At 39.4% G+C, this 15,170-nt stretch overlaps 1 protein-coding gene across 5 annotated transcripts in view; it reads right to left on the bottom strand.

Annotated features, from left to right (window-relative positions):
- IFT122 (intraflagellar transport 122) overlaps nt 1–15,170 on the bottom strand; it is a 69,694-nt gene that overhangs the window by 47,631 nt on the left and 6,893 nt on the right. For all 5 annotated transcript variants that reach the window (XM_074283862.1, XM_074283861.1, XM_074283860.1 and 2 more), the window contains exons 2-6: nt 8,471–8,537; nt 6,386–6,470; nt 2,435–2,513; nt 1,847–1,923; nt 264–330 (exon numbers count right to left, since the gene is read on the bottom strand). In XM_074283862.1, the coding sequence (XP_074139963.1) occupies nt 264–330; nt 1,847–1,923; nt 2,435–2,513; nt 6,386–6,470; nt 8,471–8,537 (375 nt within the window). The remainder of the gene's footprint in view (nt 1–263; nt 331–1,846; nt 1,924–2,434; nt 2,514–6,385; nt 6,471–8,470; nt 8,538–15,170) is intronic.

Consider the following 15,170-nt stretch of genomic DNA (forward strand, 5'->3'; position numbering starts at 1 on the left):
CTCTCTTTTTCTCTTTCTCCTCCTTCCCCCACCCTCTTTTTCTGTCTCTGTCTCTCTCTACACAACCCCTTCTATCCCTCACCTTTCTGTCGCTATCTTTTTCTCTCTGTCTCTCTGACTCTTTGTTTCTTCCCCTCTAATTTTCTATTCATTTTTCCTTGAAATGAAAAAGAAAGGCCAGGGATGCTTTAAATGGAACCCTCACAGCCCTCTTCCTCATCCTCTGCCCTCTCTCCCACTGCCCATCACTCTTGGATGCTCACCTGCAACAGGTAATTTTGCTGTTTGATTTATGTTTAGAGACAGATTTCTGCTCAGGAGACCACAATCCTGGGGGGAGAGAAAGGGAAAGGAAGACAAAAAATAATAATAATAAAGTTCAGCTGAATTTGCTGAATTACAAACAATGACTACAGGAAAATCAATTGTGACGTGAATTGAGGCCACAAAGTCCATCTGTTGTTGGTGCTCAAGAAATTTAAAGAAGCACAAATCATCAACTTTTAGCTGGAAGGGCCCTTAAAAAGCAGTTGGTCTCTCCTCTTTTTGAGAGAAGGACACTGAGCCTCAGAAAACAGGCCTGTCTAGCTGGGCAGTCAGCAAATGAGTGAGGGGGTCACTCCTGCCTGCAGCTCTCAAGCCCTCTCAGTTCCATTGGGCTAAAACACAATCAGGGAGCTTTGAGAAGTAAACTACTTTCTGAAACCTCAGAATGTGACTCCCATATATAATAAAAACCAACTTTAAAGTTTCAAAATAGATAAGTTCCTGAGTTCCCACACAATCCCTGGCAAAAACAACTTTCTCCTGTTTGTGGGCTGGCTTTTGTCGGCTGATTTATGTTCAGGAAATAGAAACGGTTTCTACTACCAGTGTGAGCCAACAAAATCAGGAAGATAAATCTGATACAAAGAAAACCTTTCTACAATGCAATCCCAAGTCTTCAGAAAAGCATTTCAGGATTGTCTTAAGATTATGTCACAGTTTCCCATCCTCAGCCTTGCTTACAGCACCAGCTTTAAGGGATTCCAGCTAGTTTCTCATTTGGTTGCAACTACAACCCCATGAGGTTGGCCAGATATGATGACCCTATTTTTCAGAGAAGGAAAGGGAAGCTTTGCATGATTGAATGGTTTGCCTAAGGTGTTCTATTTTCCTCCTACTCCAGTGAAGGTCAAAGTGCCCAAGATCTAAATCTACCAGAAATACTTTACTGTGACTTAGGGCAATCCCTCACTTTTTCTTAACCTCAGTTTCCTTGACTGACAATAATAGCACCTATCTCCAGGGTTGTTGTGAATACCAGATGAGGTCATATATGTCATGTACTTTTATGTAAATTATTGTCACTTCTGTCATACTTTGTCTTCAGTGGAGATAACTCACTACTAAAAAAGAGATGCCTCCTATGACTAAGATACAACAAAATAATCTGTGCCCTTTCTTTGTGCTCCACCAGTTCCTCTGGGCACAGAGGTTGCTGGTTACCTCTCCCTTCCTGAGAGCCCCTACTCTTCTATAAGAACCATCTTCTCCCAAGAATCCTTCCTACTGGAGGGGGGAAAGGGAACAGAGAGAATTTGGAACTCAAAAATGTCTTAAATAAATGTTAAAAAAAGTTTTTATGTGTATCCAAGAAAAAACAAAATATTAAAGGTTTTAAAAAAGGATCCTTCCCATCCTTAACACCTTTTTATAAAATCCTTTTTTCTACAATGTTTCGCTATCTCAGAAATGGTGTCATAATAGGGGAGTGGCATCCAAACCACCATGCCATGCCTGGATTTGGGGATCATTCTCAGTGGTACAGTCATTCAAGGACAGAACTCTGGGAAACCAAGCCTACCAAAGTCATTGGAGGAACAAGATGCCAACTGGTGGGTAACAGGGTTGTAGGAGACGCATTGTATGGAATCATTGTGTCTAGAAGAAAAGACAGATATCCATATTACATTTCAATGGTTCCAACTGAAGAGTCCTCCAAGTCAGAACATCACCCTCATTCATACCCATTAGCTCTTCAAAAGCTGACCAACACAGTGACAGTCTTAAAGTTCGCTTCCCCATGAGATTTTCTGGGATTTGGACAAAGGTTTGCTAACTGCAGATGTGGAAATAGGATGAACATGTAGAAAGAGCAATTGCCTATCAAATTACACAATAAGCCATGAATGCCTATAAAAAGCGGGGCATGAATGACAACTCAGTTCTCCATTCTCATTCTTTTCATTTTGGACATTTCATCTCTCTCAGAAAGTAGGAATGTCATCCCATCCCCTACACAAATACATATGCACACAAACACACCCATATATAGAAATTTACAGGGGCCTAATCATTATAGTAAAAGAGTTCTACGTGAAATATTTAAAGTTGTTTTGCTACAATCAATCAAAAAGGAAGAGTCAAATTAATGTATTAAAAAAATACGTACGTGTATTTCAGAATACCTTCCAGTTTTGCTGTCCAGATGATAACACTTTTGTCAGCTGATCCAGAAGCAAAACGCTTGCCTAAAATTTTTTCAAAAAGAAAACCTTCTATGTTACCTCACATTTATTTTAAACAACCATTTCAAAGTACTAGAATAAATTGAAATTCTGGCCTCCTGAGCAAAAGTGTCAGAAAGGGCCCTTTCCTCCACCTGCCAAATACAGAGACCATTAGAAAAGAGTCTCCCTCTGAGCAGGTCCTTGTTTTGGCAGCAACAACCTCTATGTTACATCATTATCCACAACAACACTTACCAAAGGACAACTCTGAGAAGACCATGACGAAGAGCCCACAGTCCAGCCAGACCGCTCCCCTCACCCTCTCTTACCTGGGTCAGACTGAACCCTCCCTCCAAGCCTTCCTTGGACTATTCCCATTATGTGAAATGCCCTCAGGTTCTCTCTTCCTTTGCACAATCGAGCTACTCTAAAGGTTCTAACACAAGGCCTACCCTCCTCCAATAACATCTCGATCACTTCCGGCTTACCCTGTTCTCACCTCCTGCTTGACTTTTTTTTTTTTAAGAGGCAATTAGGGTTAAGAGACTTGCCCAGAATCACATATATAGTAACTACCAAGTATCTGAAGCCAGATTGGAAGGCAGGTCCTTCTGACTCCAGAGCCGGTGTTCTAACCACTTTACCACCCATCAATTCAAGAGCAAATACTTATGAAGCAGTTGCAGGGTGCCATGCACAGGTCAGGAAAGTGGAGAAGTCACAATCCCTGCCCACAAAGAACTTGGACTCTCTAGTGTGGACTGAAGTGCAAATGAGCCGATGGCAGAATAGAAAAGAGTAAATGAGAACTCTGAACAAAGAACAGAGAAAGTGTGAGGAAGAAAAGGACATTTCTAGTTGGGAGAAAGAAAGGTTCTGGGAATAGTTACTTCCTTAATTTACCTAGACTAGAACACGTGCCTCAGTGATTACTGCTACTAAAAGAAATGCACTACTGACATTCTCCCATTAAAAAAAGAATACTGGCTATGGACAAAAGCTGGCTCCCAGGGCTCCTTAGAGGGCAGGTCCAGCAGTCAATTTTATCAGACAGGCAAAAAGGTATTGGTCCAGCTTCTTGAGGGCAGGATCCGTTTAATTCTGTCTCTGTGGACCCAGGACCTACCACAGAGCCTGGCACTTGAGAGGTGTTTAATAAGCAGTTGCTCAATTTTGGTGAAAGGCCACAAGAAACACCATTTAATGGAATACTTCATTAACCACAGTATTTAAGACACCAGTGAAGACAACTGAAACCTATGGACCCATATTTACACAAAAGATGAAGACACAGAATAGACTGCTAGACTTGGAGTCAGGGAGACAAGTTAAAATCCTGTCTCTACCAGTTGCTAGCTATGAGCCTCTGCAAAGTTCATGGAACGTGCCTTGGCTTCTCCCTCTGAAAAATGAGACAAGAAGCTCCCTCTGGGCCCTTCCTCAGGGCTCGTGCTCTGCCATCCTAGAAAGTTCAGGCTGCATGAAGATGATTGATGGGGGGAAGAAGTCCCAAGTCTCTCCAAGAATCACTCCTGTTCCCCTTGCCTCAAAGACAGACTGATGGTCTTCAAACCATTTACCTCAGTGAAGATTCTTATCAGACCTACTTGAACCAGATTGTCTCTGGGTCTTTTAAAACTCAGACATTCTCTGGCTCTGTGGTCAGTGTCTCCCTTGCCATCCTTTCCCCCCCCCCCAATACAATGCAGCTTGGGCAAAGAGGTTTAAGAGCCAGAAGGAAACTTGGCCCATCTCCCTTCGTTTTTACAATTAAAGAGACTGAGGTCCAGAGAAGTTAATCAATTATCTCAGGTTCCATGAGGAGGAGTAAAAGGAAATTTAGGATTTGATCCCTGCTCTTGCCTCCAAATCCAGCTCTCCTTCTACTTCATGGTGTCCCTGCCCCCTAGGCTGAACTTGAAAAAATGAAAAAATGTAACAAAAGATCAACCCTAGTTCTTAGTGTGGAGGGATCTCCTGAAGGCTATGCCAGCAGAGGGCAAGTTGCACTGCTTCTAAATCATGTTTGAAAAGACTTGCACACCCACCTAGCAGGAAAACCTGTCAGCTATAGAGAGAGGGGCTTCATCAGTGCACTGGTCATCACATGGTCAAGTTTGACCATGCCAGTCCACAAAACTACCAAAACCTCAATGGTCTTTGGTCCTGGAAAATGCCCTTTGCTTCTTCAGTACAGTAAAATACAGAGGCTGTAATTAAGTAGGACAGGTCTGAAAGTCACCTTGAAGAAGCAGAGCAAAGGCAAGGAGAAGGGAAATGGAGGAGGGAGGTACAGTAAGAAAGGCTACCAGGCAAAATGCAGGACGAGCACAAGCTAAAAGTTCGCAAGAAAAGCCATTATTGGGATGACCCTTCCCGATTCATCTCATTGTCTGCACTCTCCCCCTCCCCCCACCAGGTGATCTTGTTCTCTTCTCTGTGCTCCTTATTAAGAGGAAGCACCTACTGTGTGCCGGGCACCAGCCAAGCGCTTTATGATATCATCTCAGGGGAGCATCACAACCACCCTGGGAGGTCAGGGCTGCTGTTATTCCCATTCTACACACGGTAACACTGATAGGGGCTCTCCTGACCCCCATTTTGAAGGTGCTAAGACTGAGGCAAACAGAAGTTAACTGCCTTACCCATGGCTGGTGGTTATCAGAGTCTGGATTTGAAGCCAGGTTTCCCAGTGCTCTGTGCTCTGGGTAGTCCCACTGCCTCAAACAGGAATCATCTTTCCCTTCTGGGCGTACCCTCAGCACAGACACGTGCTTCCTTGCACAGCATCTAAGCATTTGCCCACAGCAGGCCCTTAAGGAACACTTGAATTAGGTTAGATTGGACTGTGCCTCTGTGGAAGAGAGCACTGAGGGAACAAAGCTCTTAATGATCTGACAATCCAAGTCAGGTAATGCACTGATATTCAGCAGCTTTGGCGTGAAGGCAGACCCAGAAAAAGAGAAAGGAGAACTGGTTCGTGGTTCTTCCAGAAGAGAGCTGGGAGAGGTCATAAAGATAGCCAGCACTTACTATCACAAAATGAAAACAACTAAAATTTAGAAGTCAAAAAGGACTGGTTTGCCATATGGAAATTGATTCTTAATCAGCTGTCTTCATGAAGTTAGAACAAAGGTCAAGCTCAACTTCAAACTAGGAGAAATAAAAGAGATGAAAAGATATCCTGGGCAATTCTAGCAGTCCCAAATTGACCTAAAATCCATTTCCCATTTCTTAGAATGGGAATCTAATTCCATATCGGGAATTTAATCTTAGAATGATGATAATTATCACCACTTCAAAAGTCACTACAAGATGAAAGCTGAGGATGCCCAGGGGTCATCCCTGCCAGAGAGCTTCCTCTTACTGGGAAACATTCATTTAGAATTCAAACTCATTTTCAGAACATTACAAAGGAAGATGGAAGACAATGCTAAGTGGTAAAGGAGGGAGAGGAATCATAAAGGAGCAAAACTCTTGATAAATCGGTTCTAGATGGGCTCACTAAGGAAACATAAATGGCAGTTTAAAACATAAAGTAAGAAAGAGAACTAAGCTGGACCAAGTACACAGAGGAAATCTACTAGAGGCAACTCAATTAGGCATTGAGAAAGGCATTGAGAAATCAATTCTCAAACTATCTGAAAGAGAAGACAATACCAAATTGGAAAAAATCATGAAACTGTTACCCAAAAGAGACAGTTTTACAAATCCAGTGAAGTATAAGAAATAGGCCACTTTCCAGGTCATTGTGTGACGATGGTCATTTTTTTCCTACAATGTTGACTTGGCTAAATTTCAAGGGTGCCTGGAAGCATCTGAGAAGGGATGTGAACAGAAGCCGGCAGTCACCGGAGCTGGCAGGAGGCTGGAAAGCCACAAGGGCCTCTTACCATCCTTAGCATAGGCCACACAATACACGGTGTCCTTGTGCCCTTTCAGAGGCTGAATTAAGGTCCCATCCGCAGTGTCGTAAACCTAGAGCAGAAAAAGAAGACAAATTAGCTGCTTGTAAAACAAAGGGTACTGAGAGTAGCAGCAGCAAGCATTTCTGAGAGACCCGCTCGGTGGGAGGCTGTGCCAGAGCTAGAGACTAAAGGGACTAGAGACTAAAGACTAAAATAACAGCGCCTCCCGCCCTCAAGGACCTCACAGTCTAACAGAAACAATGCTGGCTGCGCCAGAAGAAGTCCTGAAACACCGCAGGGGTCAGGGAGCAGCCCTGTGAAAGGCCACTAGAAAGCAGCGCTGATGAAGATGGTGGGCTCTGTGCTCTCCAAATTCTGACCTGAGTGATGCTGCTAGCAAGGACCCTGGGACATGGGGAAACTAAGGAGAAAACTCAAGTGGCTCATCCTGGCCACAGGCCAGATTTACATGGCAGAGTGGAGAACCAGCCTAGACCTCTACCCAAGGCACCACCCAGTCCCTTCTAAATTTGGGCTAATTACACTGTAGGACTCATCTAAGATCATCTGTAAATCTCATTCACACAGACATTATTTCCTATAACCTTCATAAACACCCAGAGATAAACAGTCAGGTATCTTCTGCCCACTTTACAACTGAGGCACCAAGGCTCAGAGAGTAAGTGATTTGACCAAATGCATCCAAGCCACTAGTCCTGGGGGTAAAAATTCAAAGATCGAATCACTGACAGCCAGTGCCAGCTACTTCTCATTAGCATGCTGATTTCATATGTCAGGGGTAACATGTAGCATCTATAAAATGGGAAGGGGAAAGAGAGAAGAAATAGGAAGAAAGGAGGTAAAGAAGATAGGGAAGGCAAAGGAGGGGAGAGGAGGAGGAGAAGCAGAGGAGACCACCTGCCAAGGCTCAGGGTGATTCCAAACTTGTTCTTCCATATACACTACGTCAGGCATCTCTAACTTAATGATGCTCACAGTCCAGGCACCCTGCCCCATCTAGCATGGGGTGGGGAGGAAGGGGAAATTCAATTCCTGCTTGCTAAAATGAACTAACCACAGAGACCTCAGTTTTGGAGGGAACCTCAGTCCCTGAAAAAAAAATAAAAAAAAGCAAGCTCCAGAGGACATTAGTTAACAATAAAGTCAGACTTTGTCAAAAGGTCATTTGGTTTCCCAGGATCTTTTCCCTTTTCTCTCTATTCTTTGCGCTGGCTCTCTGGGAGGCAGAGAGGGCAGAGATACAAGAGGAAATGTGATATAAAAAAAAAAAATCAATGAAAATCCATTAAAAAAAAAAAAAAAAGAAGAAACATTAAATGAATTTAGATTGTTTAGCCTGGAGAAGGAAATAAAGGGAGCAATTAATTTAGCCATAGCTCCTAATGACAGGTAATTATTAAACAGAACTCAATTACACCATTTCTAGGGAAAGCTGAACAAGAGGAAACAGATGAATTTTTTTTTTTTTTGAAAAGTCAGAGGAGGATTGTGAGGTGAAATCTCTATAAGTATTAGGCTAAATAAAAGGAATTAGGTTCAACATAAACATAAAGAACTCTCCAAAAATGATTTTTTAAAGAAAGAAATATATAAATTTTGGAATGCACTGAAAAACTGGAGAAATTCTGATCCTCCTCAAACAACTGGATGCAATTATGGCCAAGAGTTGTCACACTGAATGAAGGCATGTACTCTTAAAAGCCTTTTCCCCTCCTGTTTCTTTAATTCCTCCCCAGAAAAAAAGAAAACATCAGATACTGCCAACTTCTGCTCATGAGGAATCTTGATTAACTATTTTCTATTTAGGCCTAATTATCACAGAGCAGAAAAGAAAAAAGATTAATGAGTAACATGAAAACATTATTTCACAGGATCCTATTTGATTCTCTACCTACCTGTTTTAAATAACCCATTTCCATTCCCCATTAAAAAGTTATGATTGATTTTTCCACCCTATCCTTTTTATCTCAAAAAAGGTCACATTTTAGGAGCACTTAGGAGAAGGAAAGAAAAAGCACTTTATAAAAGGAAATGTCAAATAAATCCTACCAGTAATCTGTTTCCTGCAGCCAAAATCAGCTGAGTTCCGTCGGGCTTAAATGCAAGGTCATATATACTAAATAGGAGACAAGACAAAAGGAAGATTATGAACTCAAATGGTGAGGTCTGCCAATGGTCAGGAAATAGATTTCAATTCCATTATCAAATGCTGCATATACCTCAAGGAAAAACTACAGTAAATTCCAATCAACCACTGCCCCTTTATGGCCCATTTCTTCACTACCCATTCTGCAGTGTGCTTTGTGTTCACAGTTCCACTTGCCTAGGACAATTTATGATAGCCCAAGGACATTGGCAATTTGTTTCAGTATTTATGTAATACAGTTTGGGAAGAACAGAAGAATTGGCTGTTGAAGATCTGTATGGATAGGTAAAAGTATACTTTCCTACAAAGTTGGTTGTCATCATTATTATTTTTTAATTTTCTTTTTCCTGAGGCTGGGGTTAAGTGACTTGCCCAGGGTCACACAGCTAGGAGGTGTTAAGTGTCTGAGACTAGATTTGAACTCGGGTCCTCCTGAATTCAGGGCTAGTGCTCTATCCACTGCGCCACCTAGCTGTCATCATTATTAATGTTGTTTTAATAGTTTAGGTATATATAGTAATAACTCATAGCAATACTAGTATCATTAGCTTAATATATATGTATATATATGTATGTATAAAGAATTTATTGTTAGGATAGAAATCTCATAATATGTCAAATATGTAGAAACATCATATCACATTCCCATTACTAGTGCCACCATTATTAGTATTGCTATTTTTAATATGTACTCCAATTGACAAAAAACTCACTTTTCCATTGTCCAAACATTTTATCCGTAGCATCGACAATAAACATTTTTGAGAACCCATTATAAAGAAGGCACTGGAATATAACATTATTTAAAATATGGCCCTGAAGCAATTTCCTTTAGTTGTATAAAATCTACTCTTTCTACATAGCTTTTTACAATGATTCTACTAAATGAAAAAAAAAATTATTTGAATAAGCGGTCCTACTTTATTAGTTTTTTATCAAATAGTAACTGTTGGTCTGATGATATCTCTCTGCTCTCATCTTGAACTACCTTTTTTAATTAATAAATTTTTAGATACATAACACAAAACCTCAGCACATCTACAACTGAATCTTCCACAACATGTAATCCTCAAATACAATTAAGTAAAACTGCATAAAAGGATGACTGTGACTAAGAATCACTGAAGCAACCAAATAATTGAAGTACTTTTCCTGTCTACTAAAATGATGGGTATGTGTTTAATATCTATTAGTCCAATTTTTAAAGTTTTAGTTTCAATTAACATTGTATTAATCTTAGTATTTATGCAATCCTCTTTGGCTTCTCCATTAAGCAACTTAATAGAAAAAAAAAATAAACCAAACCCTAAATATCTTGCTACAGACTCCAAAAAAACAAATTTCTATGTTAGCCATGTCTGAATTGCATATCTCTTTCTGCATTTTCACTTCACCACCCCTCTCTTTCTATCAAGAGGTAAAGGATACATTTCATCTTCATTCTCCTGGACTGCTGCCTTATTATTTTGTTGATCAGAGTTCTAACAGCTCTCAAAGTTGTTTTTGATATTGTTATAATTGTATAAGTTGTTGTAGTTCTGCTCACTCTGCATTGGTTATTCCAGTTTCCTCTGAAAACTGTCCATTTCATCATTCCTTATGGCATAGTAACATATACAACAATTTGTTTAGCAATAATCCAATAGGACACGCTCTGAGTTTCCAATCTTTGGCTACCGCAAAAAGAGCTGCTATCACATAACAGGTAGATCCTTTTCTTCTTTAATTTTTTGGGACACAGATCTAGAACTAGTATAAATGAGTCAAAGGGTATGTATATATACATATATAATTTAGTGTCTTTTGAAGTATCCGTACTTAATGCTTTCTAAAATGGCTGGACCAATTCACAGCTCCACCAACAAAGCACTAGCATACCTGTTTTTTCATAGTCTTTCAAGCATTTTGGTCAATCTCCCCTTTGTCATCTTTGTCAGTTTGATAGATACAAAGTTACTTTGATTTGCACTTCTCTAATTATTAAAGATTTGGAATATTTTTTCATTTGTGGTTAACACTTAATTTCTTCATCTAAAAACTGCCTATTCATATGCTTTGGTAATTTCTCTTTTAGGTATCCCCTGTTTTTGAGCTGAGTTTCATTGACAGATAAAGCTATCTTCATTTAGAGAATAGTAGTAATGATATTTTTATTTGGGCTCTACTTTGTTCATCCTCTAATCCCTCATAGGAGTCTTTCTCCCACTTTTTTCATAAATTCTTCACACTCATCAATCTTCACCACACAGTATTATATTATTCTATGAATATACCACAATTTCTTCAACCCTTCCCTAATTAATGGGTATAGAATTTGTTTACAATTTTTCTTTTCAACTTTTTACTACTGCAAATAGTGCTGGTGTGAATGCTTCTGATGGTCACATCTCCTTGAAGCATAAATCCAATAATGAGGATGGCAGAATCAAATCATATATTCAATTTTGCAACTTTTCTTACATAAAAATTCCAGATAACTTTGTAAAACATTCATAATTCATAATTATAATAGCAATCAGTGATCCTGCTTTCTCATAAACCCACCAATATTTAATTTTTCCATATTTTAACACCTTTGCTAACTTAATGAGAGTGAAGCTACCTCTGACATAACAATCTTACCTGGAACAAGTCACTTAACTGTCCTGAACCTGGGTGGCCCCATCTGTAAAATGAGACAGTTGCACTAAAGGCTTCTGAAGTCCTTTCAGTCTTATATCTATGATCCTGATAACTCGTATTTGGTTAATTTGGTATTCTCCAATAGTAACCAATTGGAGCACATTTTAGATGATTGCCTGTAACTTGCATGTCTTCTGAGAATTATTTCTTTATATCCTTAACCTTTTATTGCATTCTTAATCTTAAAAATTATGTCAAATCTCTATAGATTTTAGATATTATGGTGATTTTTCTTCCTTAAAAATTCTTGATTTTTATTCTTTTAGTACTATGTTAATTCATCTATCAACTCACATTTGAGAACTGATATTGTATAATCAATAAGCACTGACATTACTATCATGTGCCACAAATATAAAATGAGACAGTTCCTACATCTAAGGAAATTATACTCTATACATACATGTTCACAGAGAAGTAAATACAGGAAATACATCAAATAAATAATAGGGAAGGGCACTAACAACTGGAGAAAGGCATCTTACAAGAGGAGGCACTTGAGTCAAGGCTTGAAGGGAGATGGGAGTTTAAAAAGATGGAGGTGAGAAGGGAAAACGAGGTAGAGAGTGTAGCCTATGTAAAGGCACAGAGTTGGGAAAGAGAATATGGTGTACAAAGAAGATCAAGGGGACCCACTTGACTAGAATGGAGGATGGGTGAGGGGAATAGCATAATTATTCTGGAAAGATTAGCTGGAGCTACACTGTGACAGGCTTAAATCCCAATAAGAGAAGTTTGAATTTTATCCTGTAGGCAATGGGGAACACTTAAGCTTCTTTCCTCAGAAGGATTATATAGTTAGACCTAAGCATTTAGAATGTCACCTAGGCAGATGTCTAGAGGCTGGCCTGAGAAGGGGAGAAACTAAATGCAGGGAGATCACTTAGAGACCATTGAAATCACATAGTCAAGAGGTGATAAGGGTCTGGATGAGGATGATTATAGTGTGAACAGAGAGAAGCAGATAGATAGGAGAGACAAAGAGGATGTGGAATCAACAAGATTTAGCAACTGATTGATTACAGAGATAAAGTAAGAGAAAGAGTAAAGGTTATCTCATACAGTAGCAAACTTCCACGTCCAGAAGAATGATGGTGCCCTGGAGTGAAAAAGAGAACTAAAGATGAGGAATAAAAATATTGGGAAAAGATAATAAATTCGATTTAGAAATACTGAATTAAAGATACTAGGCAGCAAATGTCCATCAGGCATTAAGATATATAGGATATGCAGATTTGGGAGTCATGTGCATAGAGGTGAAAACTGAACAATTAGACAAAAAGTGAAGAAAGAGCTAAGATGGAGTCTGAGAGCACATTTACACATAGAGGATGGGGTGTAAATGATGGTACTTCAAAGGACATTAGAAGGATGAGGTAGGCAGAATTAATGGAAATTCAATATGGTACATTATACAGTGCCTTTCTTTTCCAAGGAGCACAAAGTATTGGATAGTTATGCTTAATTATTATCAATTTGCCATTATCTAAAACAAGAGTTTGTAACCTAGGGTCAGTGAACATTTTAAAAAATATATTTTGATAACTATAATTCAATATAATTGCTACTTTATTCATAAAAACATGATTCTGAGAAGGGGTCCACAAGCTTCTCCAGGCCTGCCCAAAGGGTCTATGATACAAAAAAGGGCTGAGCCTAACTCTAAAAGCATCGACTTTTCTATTGGAGTAATCAGATTAAAAAGAGCCTTCTCTAAACCCAGGAACCACAGTGGGAGAATTCCTACAGAGAAGAATGCAATTACAGGGTGGAAAATTGGAAGGGACCTAGTGCAGCTCCTCATTTCAAGTGTAGGAAATGTCCAAGGAGATGAAGTGAGTTTCCCCAAGATTAAACAGGTATGAAGAAGCACAGTCTGGGAGTTAACCCTGATCTCCTATCTCTAGGATGCCACAGCACTGAAAGAGCTCCCATAGGCACTGCATGCAATCTTGGTTACAGCCAATCTCAAGGAATAAGACAGATGCTAGGTAGACAGACAGACAGACAGATGATAGGTAGGTAGGTAGATAGACAGCCAGACAGGCAGGCAGCCAGACAGGCAAATACATAGATAGGTAGGTAAGTAGGTAGATCAATTTAGATATATAGATGCATAGATGATAGGTGATAGGGGCTGTGAAGACAGGCACATCAATTCATTGTTGGTGGAGTTGTGAATTGTTCCTTGGGAACTTGGGAAAGCAATTTGAAATTAAACTTTTAAAAGTCACTAAACTTTTCATTCCCTCTGATCCAGCCAGCAATACGACATTTAGGCATACACAGTATCCCTAGCAAGGACAAATAATAAAAGATTTCATATATACAAAAATACATAAAGCGACATTTTTCATAGTACCAAAGAACCACAAGGAAGATGACATTAGAAAATGGTCAAAATGTGGAATATAAGTATAATGGAATATTAATGCACTGTAAGAAATTTCAAATATTAAGAATTTAGAGAAACTTGGGAAGACAGATATAAATTTAAAAAACAAAGTAAAGAGAACACAATGATCACAATAATGTAAAGGAAAACAATGCTGAGCGACCCGACCCTGCTTAGACCAGCAGCAGCTTCAGTGGACTAAAGGAAACATGCTCCTCCTTAGACACTACAGCTGCTGACTGAGGCTTACGTTTTCAAACAGGGTCAATACTGTGTTGATTTGTTTTATGTGACTACACTAATATTTTACAAAGAAAGTTTCTATTGAGGAGGGCATAGGGGCAGAAGCAGGAAATTCAATATCCCATCCAGGAAACAGCTTTAGAAGACCAGTGGTCCTGGAAAGGGAAGGAGATGAAGGTCAATAACATGAAGTAGGACTAGATAAGAGGGTGAGAAGCATGCTGTTTGAATCACATAACAGAAGCAATCGAGAGCTACAGAGGATTTTAAAGTAAGGAAATAACATGGTCCATGTTTCAGGAATGGTCCGTTTGTTAGCTAGCTGGAAAGATGGTTTAGACAAAGGAGAAATGTGAGACAGAGGCACGATCAACACGATTCAGTGACAAAGAGGGAAGAGTCAAAGATGATTGGAAGGATGATGGTACCCTTAATAGAAATCAATCAAGAAGCATTTATGAGGCACTTGCTATATGCCAGGTAATGCACTAAACACTGAGGACACAAATGCAATAAATTAAATGCTCTGTACTGCAGTTTAAAAGAGGGATGCCTTTGGAGTGAAAATATGGGCTCCATTTTGGTCATGTCAGGAAATAAGATGCATATAGAACATGTAAGTATGAGGCTTAAACTTGAGGCAGAGGCATTTAGGTTAGGAGAGTGAAAAAGAATGTGGAAGTTCCATGTTATTAAAAATGAAAAACCTGGTTCTTGCTAATCCTTATGGGCAATGATTAATGATTAACGAACCTAAAACAGACATCAATGAAGCTCTGGGACCAAACATGAGGACTCATGGGGAATGAAAATAAGTAATATTTATTTTTTAAGTTGATGGACTTGCTTTATCATGATTTTAATACAAGAAATTTCCTTTTAGAATCCAGCCATTCTGGAGAGCAATTTGGAACTATACCCAAAAAGTTGTCAAACTGTGCATACCCTTTGCCCCAGCATTGCTGTTATTGGGATTATATCCCAAAGAAATACTAAAGAGTGGAAAGGGACCTGTATGTGCCAAAATGTTTGTGGCAGCTCTTTTTGTTGTAGCTAGAAACTGGAAGATGAACGGATGTCCATCAATTGGAGAATGGTTGGGTAAATTGTGGTATATGAAGGTTATGGAATATTATTGCTCTGTAAGAAATGACCAGCAGGAGGAATACAGAGAGGCTTGGAGAGACTTAAATCAACTGTTGCTGAGTGAAATGAGCAGAACCAGAAGATCACTATACACTTCAACAACAATACTGTATGAGGATGTATTCTGATGGAAGTGG

The sequence above is a fragment of the Sminthopsis crassicaudata genome, chromosome 1 (assembly GCF_048593235.1).
Source record: "Sminthopsis crassicaudata isolate SCR6 chromosome 1, ASM4859323v1, whole genome shotgun sequence".
Lineage (NCBI taxonomy): Eukaryota > Metazoa > Chordata > Mammalia > Dasyuromorphia > Dasyuridae > Sminthopsis > Sminthopsis crassicaudata.